At 35.9% G+C, this 16,440-nt stretch overlaps 1 protein-coding gene across 4 annotated transcripts in view; it reads left to right on the top strand.

The window, feature by feature from the left end:
- Positions 1-16,440, top strand: part of MAN1A2 (mannosidase alpha class 1A member 2) — a 267,616-nt gene that overhangs the window by 81,657 nt on the left and 169,519 nt on the right. For all 4 annotated transcript variants that reach the window (XR_008916779.1, XM_001362742.5, XM_007485274.3 and 1 more), the window contains exon 3: positions 10,105-10,201. Coding sequence is in view for 3 of the 4 variants with exons in the window: in XM_001362742.5 (XP_001362779.1) it covers positions 10,105-10,201 (97 nt within the window). In the remaining variant the exon portion in view is untranslated. The remainder of the gene's footprint in view (positions 1-10,104; positions 10,202-16,440) is intronic.

The following is a 16,440-nucleotide window of genomic DNA, read 5'->3' on the forward strand; positions in this document are numbered from 1 at the left end:
TGACTTAGGACAGCCCAGGGAGTCTATCAGTTGTTTCTTATTTGTCACTTTGCTAGCACATGTCTGTCATAGGGTATCCTTCTCAACACTTAATCCTTAAGTAGGGGTGTGTACATTCCTGATTGCTAGACTAAGCAGGGTGGAGTAAATCTAAAATTCACAATGGTAAATGATTAATTCATAGACAACTAGTAGATAGAGAGTTGTCTTTGAAGTCAGGAAGTTGACTTAGTCAGTCAGTAAGCTGTAAGTAAATAAATAAGTAAACCTACTAGGTGCCAGATATTGTGTTATATGCTGAGGATATAAAGATAAGAAAGAATAACCACTGTCATAAAGAAGTTTATACTCTTTTGTGAGAAATAGGTAAATAAAGTCAGAAGACCTAGATAAAGATACTAGCTCTGCTATTAACAGCCTGTGTGATGCTGGGTAAATAAAATCTGTGGAGAATAGAAGCTGGGATGCTAATTTGAAAAAAAAGCACTGATTTGGGTGACAGAAGGCTCTAGTTCTCGTCAATTCTTTTACCATTAGCTAGTAGTTGTGACCTTAGATTAGTCATTTACCTGTCTAGATTTCAGTTTCATTTCTAAGATGAAAAGGTTGAGCTAACAAGTGCTCTAAAGCCTGTTTCTTCAAGCCTTAATACCCTGATGACAGAACTTAGTATTATATATATATATATATATATATATATATATATATATATATATATATATATATATGAACTTCTGTCAGTTCTTCTAAAATCTGTGATTCTATGAATTGGCTAACAGTGTCATTTTTGGTGTTTTGTCATAATTACAAATAAAATTCATCACTCAAATTTCTTGTGAATTACTTTGCTAGTTATAAGCCTTGAAGAAGTGTTTTCATATGTACAGGGTTAGGACCTAATACTTGTTGGAAGAGAATTTCTCTTTCCATTTTGTCTCTTTATTTCATGTCATCTCGCAGTGACCTGGAGGTCAAAGACCACTGAGTAAATTCAGGTATAGACAAGCCCTCAGAGTAAGGAAGTTCAAGAACCAAGGAACCAGCAAGATAGGAAACTGATCCCACAGGTACTGCCTCCTGAGTGGCCAGGCAAATTAAGAAACTATGGTTGGTTCCCGAGATGTGATGTATGAGAGATATCAGGTGGCGAAAAGAGCTTTTAAGTGGAGACCAGGAGGTCTTTGGGGTCTTCTGGCTGGAGTGTGGGGGCTGGATGAATTCGCGTTGGTGGTGAGCTTCAATCCATCATGGTGGCCAGTAGATTAGTAACCTAAATACCTTTCTTTCTCTTTCCTACCTTTCCTTCTCTTTACTCTTACTACTTTGATTTTAATAAAGTTATAAAGCTACTAGCAGCCACATAATTTTAATTATTACATACTTAAAGATGCTTTAAAATTCATTCCTATCTGTGTGACCACAAACAAAATTGTTATTATTTAAGGAAACTTAGATGTTTTTTATGGAACAGTGCTAAAGAGCAGTGTAATTTTGTGATCATATGTATGTATTGATGATTTTGTTTTTATTTGACTAAAATGTCAGGTAATCACCAGTGTACCTTCTAATATAAACTAATATGAACCAGCAGAACAGTTTATAACATGAATAGTATAAGAATGAACAATTTTGAAGATTTAAAAAAATTGATAAATGTACAACTAGGAGAGCAATTTATATAACATTGCAAAGATAAACAACTTGGAAATATATATATAAGAATTATAATTAATATAATGACCATACATGATTTCAGAATACAGATAATGTAACATTATCCACCTTGTGACAGACAAACGATGAATTTAGTGTATACTGTTTTCAATTCATTAAACATTTATTAAGCAACTATTGTGTCAAGAACTGTGCTAAGCAGAAGGGATGCAAATAAATATAAGACAGTCCTTGGTCTTGAGAAGTTAATAATCTAGGGAAGACAGAATACAAAAGGAATTAATATTTCTTGGAGTTCAGACCAAGCTGAGCTGCTAATGGAAAGTAGAGGGAGAGCTAGTTCAGGGCTTCATGTGATTCAGGAGTCTCCTCAGAGCAGAAATGACTGAAACACTGGTAGAAAATCTCACCTCAAAGGGGATATTTTACTGTAGGCCTAGTTCCTGCTTGCAGGAATAAACCTCCTCTAGTTCAGTTTCAGAGGTCTTTCTTGTTCTTGTATTGGCCCAGGGTTCAGAGATGCAGCTTCCCTGGATTTCTCATATCATCTAGATTCAGGGGATGCCACCTACACAAGATGGAGTTTATGAGGCAGGGATCACACTCCCAACTTTTGACTTTCTTTTTCAGACACAAATCCTATGCAGAAGGTGAGAGGATACTTCGTTAATTAATTTCTCTTTCAACCCGCAGATACCTGAGTAGAAGTGAGGTTAGGTTAAAAGGGAAAGAAATAGGTTTGTAATTTTCAGTCAGCTTGACAATACAACATAATTCCATGACCAGTGGTCATCCCAAACCACGAGACACATATATTTTTGTAGATAGTAATAGAATTGACTATACTTATTTGTTAAAACAAATTTGATTCCCTTTTTTCCTATAGGGTTTGAGGGAAATAAAATAGGTTTTGTTGTTGTTGTTGTTGTTAAAAAAATAATAAAAAAATAGGTATGAGGATAGTGCTACAGATGTGGAATGTCGAATACTAATTGTTATACTTTGTTATAATAAACCTCTAACAGAGTTGGAGCGGGGTGGAGAGAATCTGTAAATGTTTGTAACAGAAACAAAACAAATCAGAACTGGGGGAAAAAAGCTTATACTTGCTTGAAATTGTAGACTGGTTGAGAGTTGCTTTAATTGGAGTTCTCACATCAGTCCTCCACATTGAAAAAAATTACATATCTTTTCAATATCATTATTAGCGTTTCTAAGATGTTTAGCACTGGAATTTTATGCAAAGTTTGTAATGGAGATCAGGGAAGAGATCAGGGCTGGGCAAAGAGACTTGAGAATCATCATCATAGAGATAATAAATGAGTGTGCTATCCCTTTCCAGCTCTCTCTGTGCTTTACCCACCGTGAGGAACACCCACAGTTATCAGGCATGTCCTCTATGAATATCCATCAAAGGAGACTGAGAAGGGGTAGGCAGATAAGAGGAGAAAGAACCAGGAGAGGAAGGCCAAGGAAAAGAGAATATAAGATAGTAACCGAGATTGCAGAGAGGTCAAAAGAATGAGGATTGAGAAAAAACCATTATATTTGGCAATAGAAGATATATTGGTACAATCTTCAAGCTGTGACAGCTAATTTGATAATCACAAAACTGGAAGATATAGATATAATTAGGAGTGACAGTCAATGGAATATTGGATGTTTAAAAAATTGTTTCTATTTGATCAAGATAGTGATAGATTTAAGGGGAAAATTCAGTAGAGCCATTTAATTGTACTAATCAAGGCTTATTTTATGAGATTAACTAAAAAGAAACCCAAAAGAATGTCAGATATGACCTAAAGATTTAAATAGCACTTTATTAAGATGCTTTTATAGACCTTGATATTTTTCATTTGAATAACTCTTGAATCATAATTGCAAGGGACTGTACAGAACAAGTTTAGAGCAATACAGAATTGTTGTGTGTCATCCCTGAGGCTTCCCTTCAGGATAAACATAACTATTTCTTCAGCCAGTTCTCATGTGGTGTGGGCTCAAGGCATTTCACCTTTCAGATCACTGTCCTCTGTAGAAGTCTCCAGCTTTTTCCTCTCCTTTCTAAAGTGTGATGCCCTGAATCAATCAATCCAGAGACATTTACTAAGCAGTTCCTAAGCGCCAGGCTCTGTGCCAGGCTCTAGGGAGAATGGAACACAAAATTGCAGATGTGATTTGACAAGGACAAACACAGAATGATCACCTCTTTATTCTTAAAGGCAGTTCCTCTCTTAATGCAGCCTAAGGTTGTATTAATGCTTTGGACTGCTAAATCATAGTTAATTCATGTTGACCTAGCATTCTGCTAAATGGAAGAGCTTTTTCCTATAAACTGCTGTCTAATTCTGCCTCTCCTTGACCCCCTCATTTTGTAATTGTGAAGTCGTTTTTGAAGTCCAGATTTACCATTGTTTCATATTAATTCAGCCCTGTGTTCTATTTATATCTGAACTCCATCATCTTTGTGCTATCAATTCTCCCCCCATGAAGGTATCCATTTGTTAATAAGTCCTAGAAAGGGTGAAGAAGTAATATTTTACATTTATTCTTATAAAAAAAATTTTTTTTTAGAGATTTGCCCCATTGACTGTATTCTTGGTTCCCAAGTCAGTCATTCAGCATTTTAGCTATCCTTGCTAGCTTTGTGTTAACTGCAAATTTCATGAACATGCTATTCATGCCTTTCTTTATTCAATAGGTTATGGCCCAGGACAGATTACAAAGGCATTCTACAAGAGTTTTGCTGAAATACCATATAAGAATACTGACTCTGGTATTTATTCCATGGAAGGCTTCGAACTATCAAAATGAGAATTGAGGTTGACTTGGCATAGACTATTTTTGATGATGCTTTGTAGGGTCTCATTGATTATGGTTTCCCATTTATAGTGCTTATGATAGGGATACTTGTTTCTTTAATTATACATTAAACAATTTCATCAGAAATTACTTAGGCCAAACTTGTTCTTTACCTGCCTCTCTAGTTTTCAAATCAGAATATTTGACCTCCATTCTTGTTGCCCTTTGCATAAGATTCTATTGATGTACATTAATCTACTTTTCTAATACCTTTGATTGTGATAGGTCTAGGCTTGGTAACCTGAACTCTATTCATGGTTACTTATTCTGTTAAAAGTAAGGCTTTAAGGGGGCAGTTGGGTAGCTCAGTGGATTGAGAGCAAGGCCTGGAGACAGGAGGTCCTGGGTTCAAATCTGGCCTCAGACACGTCTTAGCTGTGTGACCCTGGGCAAGTCACTTAACCCCCATTGCCTAGCCCTTACCACTCTTCTGCCTTGGAACCAATACCCAGTATTGATTCCAGGACAGGAAGTAAGGGTTTAAAAAAAAAAAGTAAAGCTTTAAAATGCAATGTAGGGGCAGCTGGGTGACTCAGTAGATTGAGAGTCAGGCCTAGAGACAAGAGGTCCTAGGTTCAAATCTGGACGCAGGCACTTAACTTCCTAGAGTAGTCACAACCCCCATTGCCTAGCCCTTATTACTCTTCTGCCTTAGAACCAATACATTGTATTGATTCTGATATGGAAGGTAAGGGTTTTTTTTAAAAAAAATTAAAAATACAGTATAATTATCTGTTATTATTTCCTCAGTTTTCTTAGCCCACTTATCTTATTCTCATAGCAAACCCCAACCCTGAATTTTTCTTACTTCCTGCTTCCTCTGCTCCTGTTTAAACATAATTCGATGAGTGGTGCCAAGGGAAGACAGAAAATTTGAATAATAGCTAGATTTATATATTTATTTTAAGGGTTGCAAAACACTTTACATAAGTTATATAATATGAAGAGCAATTGTTATCTCCGTTTTTATATATGAGAAAACTGGCTGAAAGGCATTGTGACTTGCCTAGGGTTACACAGCTATTAAGTGGCTGAAATTTGAACTTAGGCCTTCCTGGCTTCCATGCTAGCACTCTATCTGTCACACTGCCAAATTACTTTGAACTGTTAAGATTAAAATTCTCTTAAGACTGCATCTTAATTTATAACTATTTATTAAATAATTTAAAAAGCAGGTCAAAGGAAGAGAAGGCCTCTCCACCTACATATGGCTGGCAGTTCCTTTATCAAGTCTCTTCCAAGGTTGGGAGCTCTACCCATGTACCCTTTTCATTCTGAATTCTCAGCAAAAAAGCCCAATTTTCTCTCAGGACCCACATTTAAGCCCTTAATGATATTTCTTTTGAAAGCCCCTCTGATTGGTGGACTGACCTTGCTCTGGGCAAGAGGCAGGTCTTCTGGACTCACTAGGCTTCTAGTGCACTCCCCAGAGTACACGGGTCTGCTCTTTTCCCTATCCACTCTCTTAATTTGATCAGAGTTTGGAGCAAGTTACAGATGAATCCAATCAGTATCAATCCAGTCCAATCAAACATAATGTCAAAACTCCCATTTTAGAAACCAAGGTTAATCTGGGGTGGCAAGAAAGGAAATGGGTATAGGTTAGTATTCAATTCTTACAGTACTAACTGGGTCCCCAACAAATCTCACATAGCTAATCTCAATTGGACCCTAACTGCAAGACAAACCTTTTATAGCTACCTAACTGAGTCCCTATCACACTACCCAAACAATCATTCTAAACCTCTCCTTAAGCTTCCCATACCACAGCCTCTTAGCATTGAACCTTAACTTAGTGTTACTGAGAAAATAGAAGCCATTTATCCCTAATTTTCTCTGGAAAAGAAGCTCTTTTTGTTGCATAACCAAATTTCTTGACATGATCCTCCATGCTTTTCTCCTTTACTCTAGGTGGATATATGATAAAAAGGGAACCCTTCCCTTTGCCAAGGCTAATCTCTCTCTGTGTATGTATGTATGTATGTATGTAATAAATAGGTATATCCCTTTCTCTTCTTTTTTACATTAAATTGTCCTTGTAATCATTTTCTCTTTCTCAAGTATTTATTTACTCCTTATATGTTGGCTCCTTCATTGGTACCTAGAAAAACCTCCAGGTTTTATTTGTCCTTTAAAAAAAGCCCTAAAGATGACCCAATAATTTTCTTTAGCTGTATTCCCATGTATCTTTTCCTACACACAACTAAACTCCTAGAAAACACTGTCTTCTTTCCTTGCTTCTACAGAACTCTCACCCTTTCCTTGCAATTTGACTTACTTCCTCATTCAACAGAAACTATTTAGTGATCTCTTAACTGTTAAATCTGATTTTTTACCCTGGAATTCCCCAAATTTCATGACAACTTTGCAGCATTTGACACTACTGAAGACCCTTTTCTTTTGAATACACTCTTGGCTCTCTCTGTACTTGTCTTGTTCATTTTCTAAACTTTTCTCACCTAACCTATTGCTCGATTTGCTTTTATGATGCCAAATAGATATTCTTTAAGTAACAGGCCTGACTTTTAATCAGAAATCCCTTACTTGGAAAAAAATGACCTTCTTGATTCTTGGATCAAATACAAACTCCTCTGTGCTATAATAAATCCTTTATTACCTGTTTTCAAGCTCTCTATCCCGGTTTATTAGACATTACTCCCCATCATGTACCACAGGCTGGTCAAATTGGCCTTTGTGTTTGTTCTCACACTTGATATTGCATCTCCTGCCTTGTTATCTTTGCTAGAATCTTCCATTCCTTTCTCAATGCTTAGAATATACACACTTTCTTCTCATCTCTTAGGATTCCTAGTGTCTTTTAAAGCTCAGCCCAAGTACTACCTCCTACATGAAGGCTTTCTAGATCTTTCCAGCTGCCAGTGCTATCCCCCAAATTACCTTGTATTTATTATGTATATAATTGTAGATGCATGGTATCTCCCCAGTAGAATATTGATAGATAATATAGAATATATATATTATATATATGTGTATATATATATATATATATATATATATATATATATATATATATATATATATAGTTAGGCAAAATAATTCCCAATAATTGTTTAATTTCTTCTTCAGTTGGTTGCAATTTCACCTTTTTCATTTGTGACACTGATAATTTGGTTTTCTTTTTTCCTTTTTTAAAAATCAAATTAACTAATGGCTTATTTGTTTTACCTTTTTCTCTTCATAAAACCAGTTCCTTTACTAATTCAATGGTCTTTTCTTCCCCCAAACTCATATTGTCTTAGAATCAATACTGCATATTGGTTCTAAGACAGAAGAGCAGTAATGGCTAATCCGTGGGGGTTAATTGACTTGCCCAAGGTCATACAGCTAGCAAGTATCTGAGGTCAGATTTGAACCTAGGACCTCCTGCCTCCAGGCTTGGCCCTTGAGCCACTGAACCATCTTACTGCATCCCAAAGGTGGTTTTACTTTAAATTTTACTTATCTTTCCTTTGATTTTCAGAATCTCCATTTTTGGTGTTTAATTGGAGACTTTTAATTTGTCCTTTTTCAGTTGCAAGATTAGTTGCTCTAAAAAAGCAAACTAATGATCTCTGAGCACAGACTGAAGTATAGTCCCCTCTCTCCCAATTTTTTAGGCAACATGGCTAAATACAGAAATATGTTTTGCATGACCTTAGGCATAATTGATATAATGCTTGTCTTCTCAATAGGTAGGGAAGGGGCCGGAGGGAGAGAATTTATAACTCAAAAAATTTTTAAATGTCAAAAAAAAGTAAATAATAAATAGAATAGTAACCCATGTTTGAAGTGATGATTCTGTTCTTGCTTCCACCCTTGATATCATTTTAGAATCTGAATTTTTTATCCATTAATTTCCTCTATAGCCACTTCAACTTTTGGGTAACATACTCATTTCTTCAGAATCTTTTTTTTTTTTTTGGTACATGTGGTGTTAAAACACAAAATCCCAAATTCTTAAGAAGTTCCCATCTGTGGGGAGTTTTATGCTCTTGTTTTGAAAATCATGAAATGCTATCTGTTTTATAAACTCCTTGATATCTATTCTGAAATTTTGAATTTTTTCAGACTGTCATTTCCTTTTCTTCTTTCATGTACATTCTAAGATGTATTGTTCATTTTATTTCAAAGTTTTTATTTTTAGTGTAACAACCAGTTATTTTTTGTTGGTCATAATGAGTTATAGAATGATGGCTTTGTTGATTTGTTTGCTTTTTATATAATTAAATTATTATTGAGACAAATCAAGAATTTATTTGCTGCCCTGCTACTTTTGGTAGAGAGAGAGAACTCTTAACAGATCTTGGATAATTGAAGTCTCTTGTGACTGTATTGTGACTCTGCATCAGGATTTGTGATTCATTTGTATTTCTTCCTTTACAGGAAAAGTCACAGAGGATAAGCAGTTATAGATGGTTTGAGGTCTGCATATTTGGTAGGGATGCCAATATTGATAAGATTATTGAGCCAAAGAAATATTGAAGTACAAGGAGAAGTCTCTAGCAAACAGATAGAGACCTGGAGCTCTTTTGAAACCTTAGGATGGAATAGAAAGTTTGAGGAGTCATTTACATGGAGATGGTTGTGCAAACTATAGAAATTGATGTGATGACCAATTTAGTCCCACAAATATTTATTAAACACCTGCTTTTTAGAAAACCCTGTGTTAAGCCTTAGAATATATACAAAGGGTAGAAAATAGAAGGTTCTGTTTCTCTTACAATTCAACATTATCTCTGTTATGCAACATAACATGATTGAAGAGTTATCCTATGGGGGATGGGAGTCATTACTATGAGAAAAGAATCAGGAAAGACTTCACAGAGTCAGTGGCATTTGCATTGGATTTTAAAGGTGTATAGGAGCTGAAGAGGCACAATGAGGGAGGGAGGAGGATGCTACACAGAACAAGAAGCTATATGAACAAAAGATCAAAGGAAAGAAAGTGTTAGTCATTTTGGGAGACAGAGAATAGGCCTTTTTGGCTGCAGAAGAGTAGAACATGGAGTAGAACAGTGTGAAATAAAACTGAAGAAGTAGGACAGTGTACCTGTAGGTATCAAAATAAATTCAAACAAATATAATGTACCTAAATATAATGTAACTAAATTTATTTTATAAGGATAAATTTGGGATAATATTATTTAGCTTACATGGTGTGTATAGCCTGAGTGATAAGTGGATTAGAACTATATTCCACTATGATGGTATTTTCTTAACTTTTTCATTTAAAACAAAAAGCCCTTACTGTCTCTCTTAAGAAGTAATGGTTCCAAAGTAGAAGAGTGGTAAGGTTATGCATTTGAGGTTAAGTGACTTGTTTAGGGACACACAGCTAGGAAGCGTCTGAGGCCAGAAATTTGAACACATCAGGACCTGATGTGTCCAGCTCTGGCTCTATCCATTGAGCAACCAAGTAGCTCTGGTATATTCTTTAAATGGTATGCAGCTATAGCTTTTGAAAGTGGATTGTTTAGCATTCTGTATGTTGTTCTTTCCAATGATGATTTTTTAGAAAAAAACGTACTGTGGATAATCTAGAGTGATGTATTAAATTTTTTTTCTCTTCAGATGATGAAACATGCGTGGAGTAATTATAGGAAATATGGCTGGGGACATAATGAACTCAAACCCATTGCTATGAAAGGACATTCCACAAATATATTTGGTAAGTTAATTTTGTCTGTTTGCATTATTTCAGCTCATATATTAGATTCTTAAAATTATTGTACTTGAAACATTAGATATTCTCTTTTTGGTTTTCTGTAATTCAGAATTACTGTGCTCATTTTTATGAGCAGCTCAATAGTTGTTCATCTTTAGTTTTCAAAGAGGACTAGACCAATAGTTATATGTATTGTGCAGTACATTGATAAGTGACTGTCCTAAATGTTTTGGGGAAGGAGGTTTTTTGTTAAATTACTTTATTAGATGCTTAAATTTCTGTTGCTCTTTCCTTTTCCATTAGAAAGCAACATTGTTAGAGATTGATTCTCAGAATTCATTGTCTCACCCTTCAAAGTTGTGATAGCCCCAGGAAGTCTTTGAACGTGTTTGTCTTCTCTAACTCTGATTGAGCCCTTGAATGTTGTAAACGTGAAAAGAGCCAGTGAATGAGTCAGTTCCAGTGTCTTCTGAGAAATTCTCATTTTGTTATATTTGAAGGGGAATTGAAGTCTTTGGTATCTCTAGCACTTAACAGAGTTGGGTTGAGTTGTAATGAAATGAATTGGATTGCCATTCACAATCACTTCATTTCATTTCAATTAATCTTTACAGTCTGTCCTTTCTTCCTTGACTTTAGGGCTTAGAAACTAAGGAACTAATAGTAACCCTTCCAAGTATCTTCTAGAAGTTTAGGGCTGTAGGAGTTTTAGATTTGGCTCCAACATTTAAAAGTGATATGACTTTTGTCAGTTTGTTTAACTTCTTTGAAACTTCTTTGAAGTAGCAATAATATACTGTTTATTTCAAAGGATTGTTCTGAGTAGAAAGATGGGCTTGTCTTTAGAGATTCCTTGAACTTGAGTTTCTGGGACCAAGACTTCTGAATATAGCTCTTTCTTAAACAAATATTTTGTGATGAGTAAGACAAAACCTCCTCCTTTAAATTATGCATATTTAGAACTCCAAATATGCATCAAAATGTAGGGAGACAGTTAACATGTTTACTGTTTGTTGCACAAATGCATGCACACACATTTTTTGTGTGTAGTTCTATGCATTTGTACATACATGTGTATTTGATATCTAGAGAGGCAACTCTCTAAGGAGGTTGAAGGGAACATTGGATGGGGAATGTTAAGATGCTGTCTTGAATGGGAATTGTGAATAAACAAGGCAATTTGAAAGAAATTATGCATTCATAAAGTAGGTAGTAGGAAGGAGATAATTTTTTAGCTTGACAAGAGTAATAAAGCTTTACTGTGTGGCCCCTCAAAGGCTAAAAAAGTAAGAAGAGGGGATCTCTTGGGATTATTTACCTAGAAAGAGAAAACTTTGTTCTTGCTTGCATGTCACTTTTAGATTAAATTTCCTCTAGAATGCTGTTTTTTTTTGTTTGTTTGTTTTGTTTTTGAATATCAGATCTCCCTTGCTCAGAAGTCTTTCTATTACCTTCAGGGTAAAATACAGTCCTAGCATTCAGTGTGTTTTAAAATCCTAACAAGTTTGTGCTAGACTACTTTTTTTAACTTTCTCTTATAGATGGAAAAATCATGAATCCTTTCTCTCAAGCAGTGATTTCTTTAACATTTCCTAAATATATTGTGCTCACTTAAACCTGAAATGTTCTTCCCTCTCCTTATTACTTATGCACATTTTATTAACCCGTCAAGGCCTATCCAACTTAATCACTTTTTAGAAGCTGCCTTTGACTGCTCTATAATCCCATAGCATTTATCTGTATTATTTATTTTACACGTAAAACATGTCAGCTAGAAAATTATTTTGTCTTTTATAGCAGTGTTAGTGAACATTTTTGAGATAATGTGCCCAAACTACAACTTTAGGCTGCCTGTAAGCCCCTTGCATTACCACAGAGAGAGGAGGGAAGAAGTGCTCGCTTTGGGGGGGCTGGACAGAAGGGTGGGCTGGACAGAAGGGTGGGCATGTGAAAAATGTCCTTGGGCTCCATGGAGAGGGGTGTTACAGATAAAAGAGTGGTTGGCATAAACTGTGACTGTGGAAACATGGTTTCAAATAAAAATATAGTGGTTGCTATGGGAAAAATTCCCAAATATGAAATACCTAAGTCAGCTGGGTTTTTATGGAGATTTTAATTAAGACAAATAAGGAATTAAGGAGAGAGAGAGAGACAGAGACAGAGAGAGTTTTTTACCCTTCCATATACCTTTGTCGTTTTGAACCTTTGTGCATATTTTCCTCTAAATCCCCCATAGTACTCCCATCCAATATACTTGGAGGGCCTTCCAGCTTTACCTGACCCAGCAGCATAGCACACTGTTAAACCTCTCACTTGCTTTATTGCCAGTCTATTTTTTTGTAACAGCATATTTCCTGAATGTTATTTACACTACTTCATGTATTCTATTCATCATTAATAATATACTCCAACAAATTGTCTACCATACAGCTCTCCATTTTTCTTTGGATGATGTTTGGAAGTGTCTGGAGATAGTAATATTTTGCTATTTGTAGCATATAATGCCACTGAAGAATTCTGTGCATAAAAACTTGGGCTTTTGTTTAATGTAGATTCTTTTAAGGAAAACATTATGCAGTTTCCCAGATTTATTTTAGCACATGGTCCTTCCTTCCTGTTCTATTTTAAGCTCAATTTATAAACTATTTGCTGTATATGCAAGACAAGTACTGATTGATCAGTTCAATGGCCTGTCCATTCAACTTTACTTTAGTATACTCTAGATAATGATCATTCTTCTTGTATCTGGTTGTTGTTTCTTTGTAAATTGTTAGGCTACGCTTTATTGAGTGGTTATAGATTTCATTTAGTTGTTGGTTCTGTAGTTAGTAATCTGGAATTTGGTACAATTGGCATAATGCCATTTACAGACAGAAGCATCATGAAAACCTTACTATGTATAAGTAAGTATGCCTTTTATTTGTTCCCTTCATTGAATACTCCCTATGGTGAATATAAAATTTCCTTTTTTTTTATTTGTTTGACTTTGATTATTCAAAGATACTAGTATAAAAATATCTCTGTACTTTCACCTAAAAAACTTTTAAATTGGGAACAGCTAGGTGGTCCAGTGGATTGAGAGCTAGGGCCGGAGAAAGTAGGTCCTGGTTCAACTCTGGCCTCAGACACTTCTAAGCTGTGTGACTCTGGGTAAGTCCCACTTAACCCCCATTTTCTAGTCCTTACTGGTCTTTTGCCTTGCAACCAATATACAGTATTGATTCTAAGATGGAAAGTAATTGTTTTATTTTCAAATTATTCATTTGTTATAGAGTGATCTTTTAAAACCCAAACCCCTGATCATATACCTGTATAAACAAGTGATAAATCATATGTTTTATTCCTGTATTTCTACTCCCACAGTTCTTTCTCTGGATGTAGATAACATTCTTTCTCATAAATCACTCAGGGTTGTCCTGGATCATGGCATTGCTATTAGTAGCAGAGTCTGTTACATTTGATCTTCCCACAGTGTTTCAGTTTCTTGCGTACAATGTCCACATTTTTATCAAGGATCTTTTCAATATGGATAAAGGTCATTCTTTTAACTTTTTTGTAGTGATGAGACAGGTTGGCAATATAGGAGGCAACCTTAGCTCCTCACTCTTTGAAAGCCTTCTCCAGCTTCCTCTATATAGACTCTGTCTTCAACCTCTATTGATTTTACCTTTCTTTAGTATTATGTCCTCTTCTCTACTCTGACACTTCTACCACTTTGGTGCAAGTCCTCATAAACTTATTCCTTAACTCTTAGTAGCTTTCTGGTTCATCTCCCTTCAAGTCTCTCCTCACTGTAATCCTTTCTCCCACTCAGTTGTTCTCTATGTCATCCCCCCCCCCCCCATCCCCCTTTCCCCCAAATGTTTGGAGTTCAAAGCTTTTTATAGCCTGGCCCCTTCCTAACTTTTCAGCTTATGCCTTGCTTCCTCTCACAAACTGGGGTCCACTGACATTGAAAATTCTTTCTTCTCTCAAAACACTGTCTTCTGCCTGTGCATTTTCATTGGCTATGTCTCATACCTAGAGTTTTAGAATTACTTTTGTCTACATTCAGGCTTCCTTGAAGTTACACCTAAAATCCCATCCTCAAGAGGGGTCACATATCTAGTAAGTTTCTGAGCCCAGATTTGAATTGAGGGATAATCCTATCTTCACAGTTGCTTCTCTATGGTTGTCTCTAATATTTTTAATAGTAATGGGTGTTCGAATGAGGAATATTAAAATATATATTGCATGACAGCACTGGTATAATCTATATCAATTTATATATCACCTTAGGTGGGGTGGAGAGGTAAGAGGGAGAGACTGAATAATGAAATATCACATGATGATTGTCAAAAATTGTTCCTCTATGTAATTGAAAAAATGTTAATCTTCCCAACTCCCCCCCCCCAAAAAAAAAAGTAGGTATTGTATCTTAATCTTCTAACTTTCCCTGTAGTCTTCCCATATCTTAAATTTCCTTTATAACAACTTCTCTGTCACTCACCCCTCCACCCCACTATGCCCCTTGCAAGCCATCTACAGTTAGTACCCTAAACTTCTTTTCTTCCCACCAATGATCACAACAAAATCGCAAGCCTGGGTATATGTAGATATGCATGCATGTGTTTGTGCATGCACACACATACACACACACATCTGGATATATTTGGACCCATTGGAGCTGATGAGGTCATCAAGATGGAGTATGGAACTGGAGTTTTTTTTTTTTCTGTTATGATTTCTTTGGCAATCTAGGAAAGACTGGTAAAGTCTTCTGAGAAATATAATTTTTTAATGTATAAAATAAAATGCAAAAGATTATCATCATATTTATTTATTTGTTTGTTTATTTGTTTGCCCATATCTTCTGTCTTAGGATCAGTATTGATCCTAAGGCAGAAGAGTGGTAATGACTAGGCAATGGGGGTTAAATGACTTGCCTAGAGTCACACAGCCAGGAAATATCTGAGGCTAGATTTGAACCCAGGATCTCCCACCTCTGGTTCTCAATCCACTGAGCAACCCAGCTGCTCCCTAAAATGCATAAGATTAAAAGACAAACCAATTATATTAAAAATAATTATAAAAGTCTTAAAAATAAACAACTCCAGAAATTAAATTCATAAATCCTTATTAGGTTAAGAAACTAGGTTACACTATAGAGGGCAAACAGAAAGACTCGGGTATTCCCTTGAGTGATACCTACAATTAACAGATTTATCCTGTTATTGTGGGATTGTTAGGGGAAATAACAAGAGGGAAAACATCTAAATATTTTAAGTTTATTGTTGGGAAGGTTGAGAGGAAGGAGGGTAAAGGGGTAAGGGAAGGTTCTTGATCTTAACCCCAAAACCCAATTCCCATAAAACTATTTTAATGGCTAATTTATCTATGCTAAATAAATTAAGTTTCCCCAAACACAATCTCACAAAATAGAGTCTAGTATATGAACCAAGATACTGTTAGATTTAAAATGGTTGAGGTCTTAAACTGTAGTGATTAAAATAGTGGAAGATATAAATTGTGATAGATATAAGAGAGGGTGAGTAAATTTGACCGCAGAAATATGTTTCACTACAGTGTCTTGGTTTTTAAATCAAATATAAGGTGGTCGCTAGGGAAATATTCCCAATTATTCAAATACCCAAGTCAACTGGGTTTTATAGAGATTTTAATTAATAAAAATGTGGAATTAAAAAAAAGAGAGAAAGAGAGAAAAAGGAAATAAGTATGAAGGGCCTCAAGCCAACATGGCCTAGACCTGAGTCTTGAGAGAGAGAGATCAGTCAGTCAGTCTTTTAACACTCACCACAAGGTCTGTCAAAGCAAGGATTCTAGTGACACCAGGCCAGCTCCATCTCAGCTGACTTCACCAGAGAGAGTTCCAAAGAGCCTCTCTCCAGAGCCTCCAGAGGGACAGAGTCCCCTCAGAGGAGCTCCAGCGAGATCTCCTTAGAGATTGTCCTCCAAGAGCTTCCCTTCTCCAGAGCCTCTCTCAAGAGATTCTTCCCAAGTGATCCTCATCAGAGATCCTCCAAAAGGATCTTTCCAAAAGGATTCTGCTTTTTCTTATATAGGGGTTTTTCTCCTATGTCACCTCCTCTAAGTCCTTACATCTACCAATCACTGTAGACGTTTTCCAAAGGACTGCCCATCTGAATTCTTGCTAAGTCAACAAATCTCAGTAAGTCTGAACCAGAAAAAATGCTTCTGTGTTGACTAATCTCCTCAGTAAATCTGAACCAGTGAAAAGCACA

This window comes from Monodelphis domestica, chromosome 2 (genome assembly GCF_027887165.1).
Source record: "Monodelphis domestica isolate mMonDom1 chromosome 2, mMonDom1.pri, whole genome shotgun sequence".
NCBI classification, from domain to species: Eukaryota; Metazoa; Chordata; class Mammalia; order Didelphimorphia; family Didelphidae; genus Monodelphis; species Monodelphis domestica.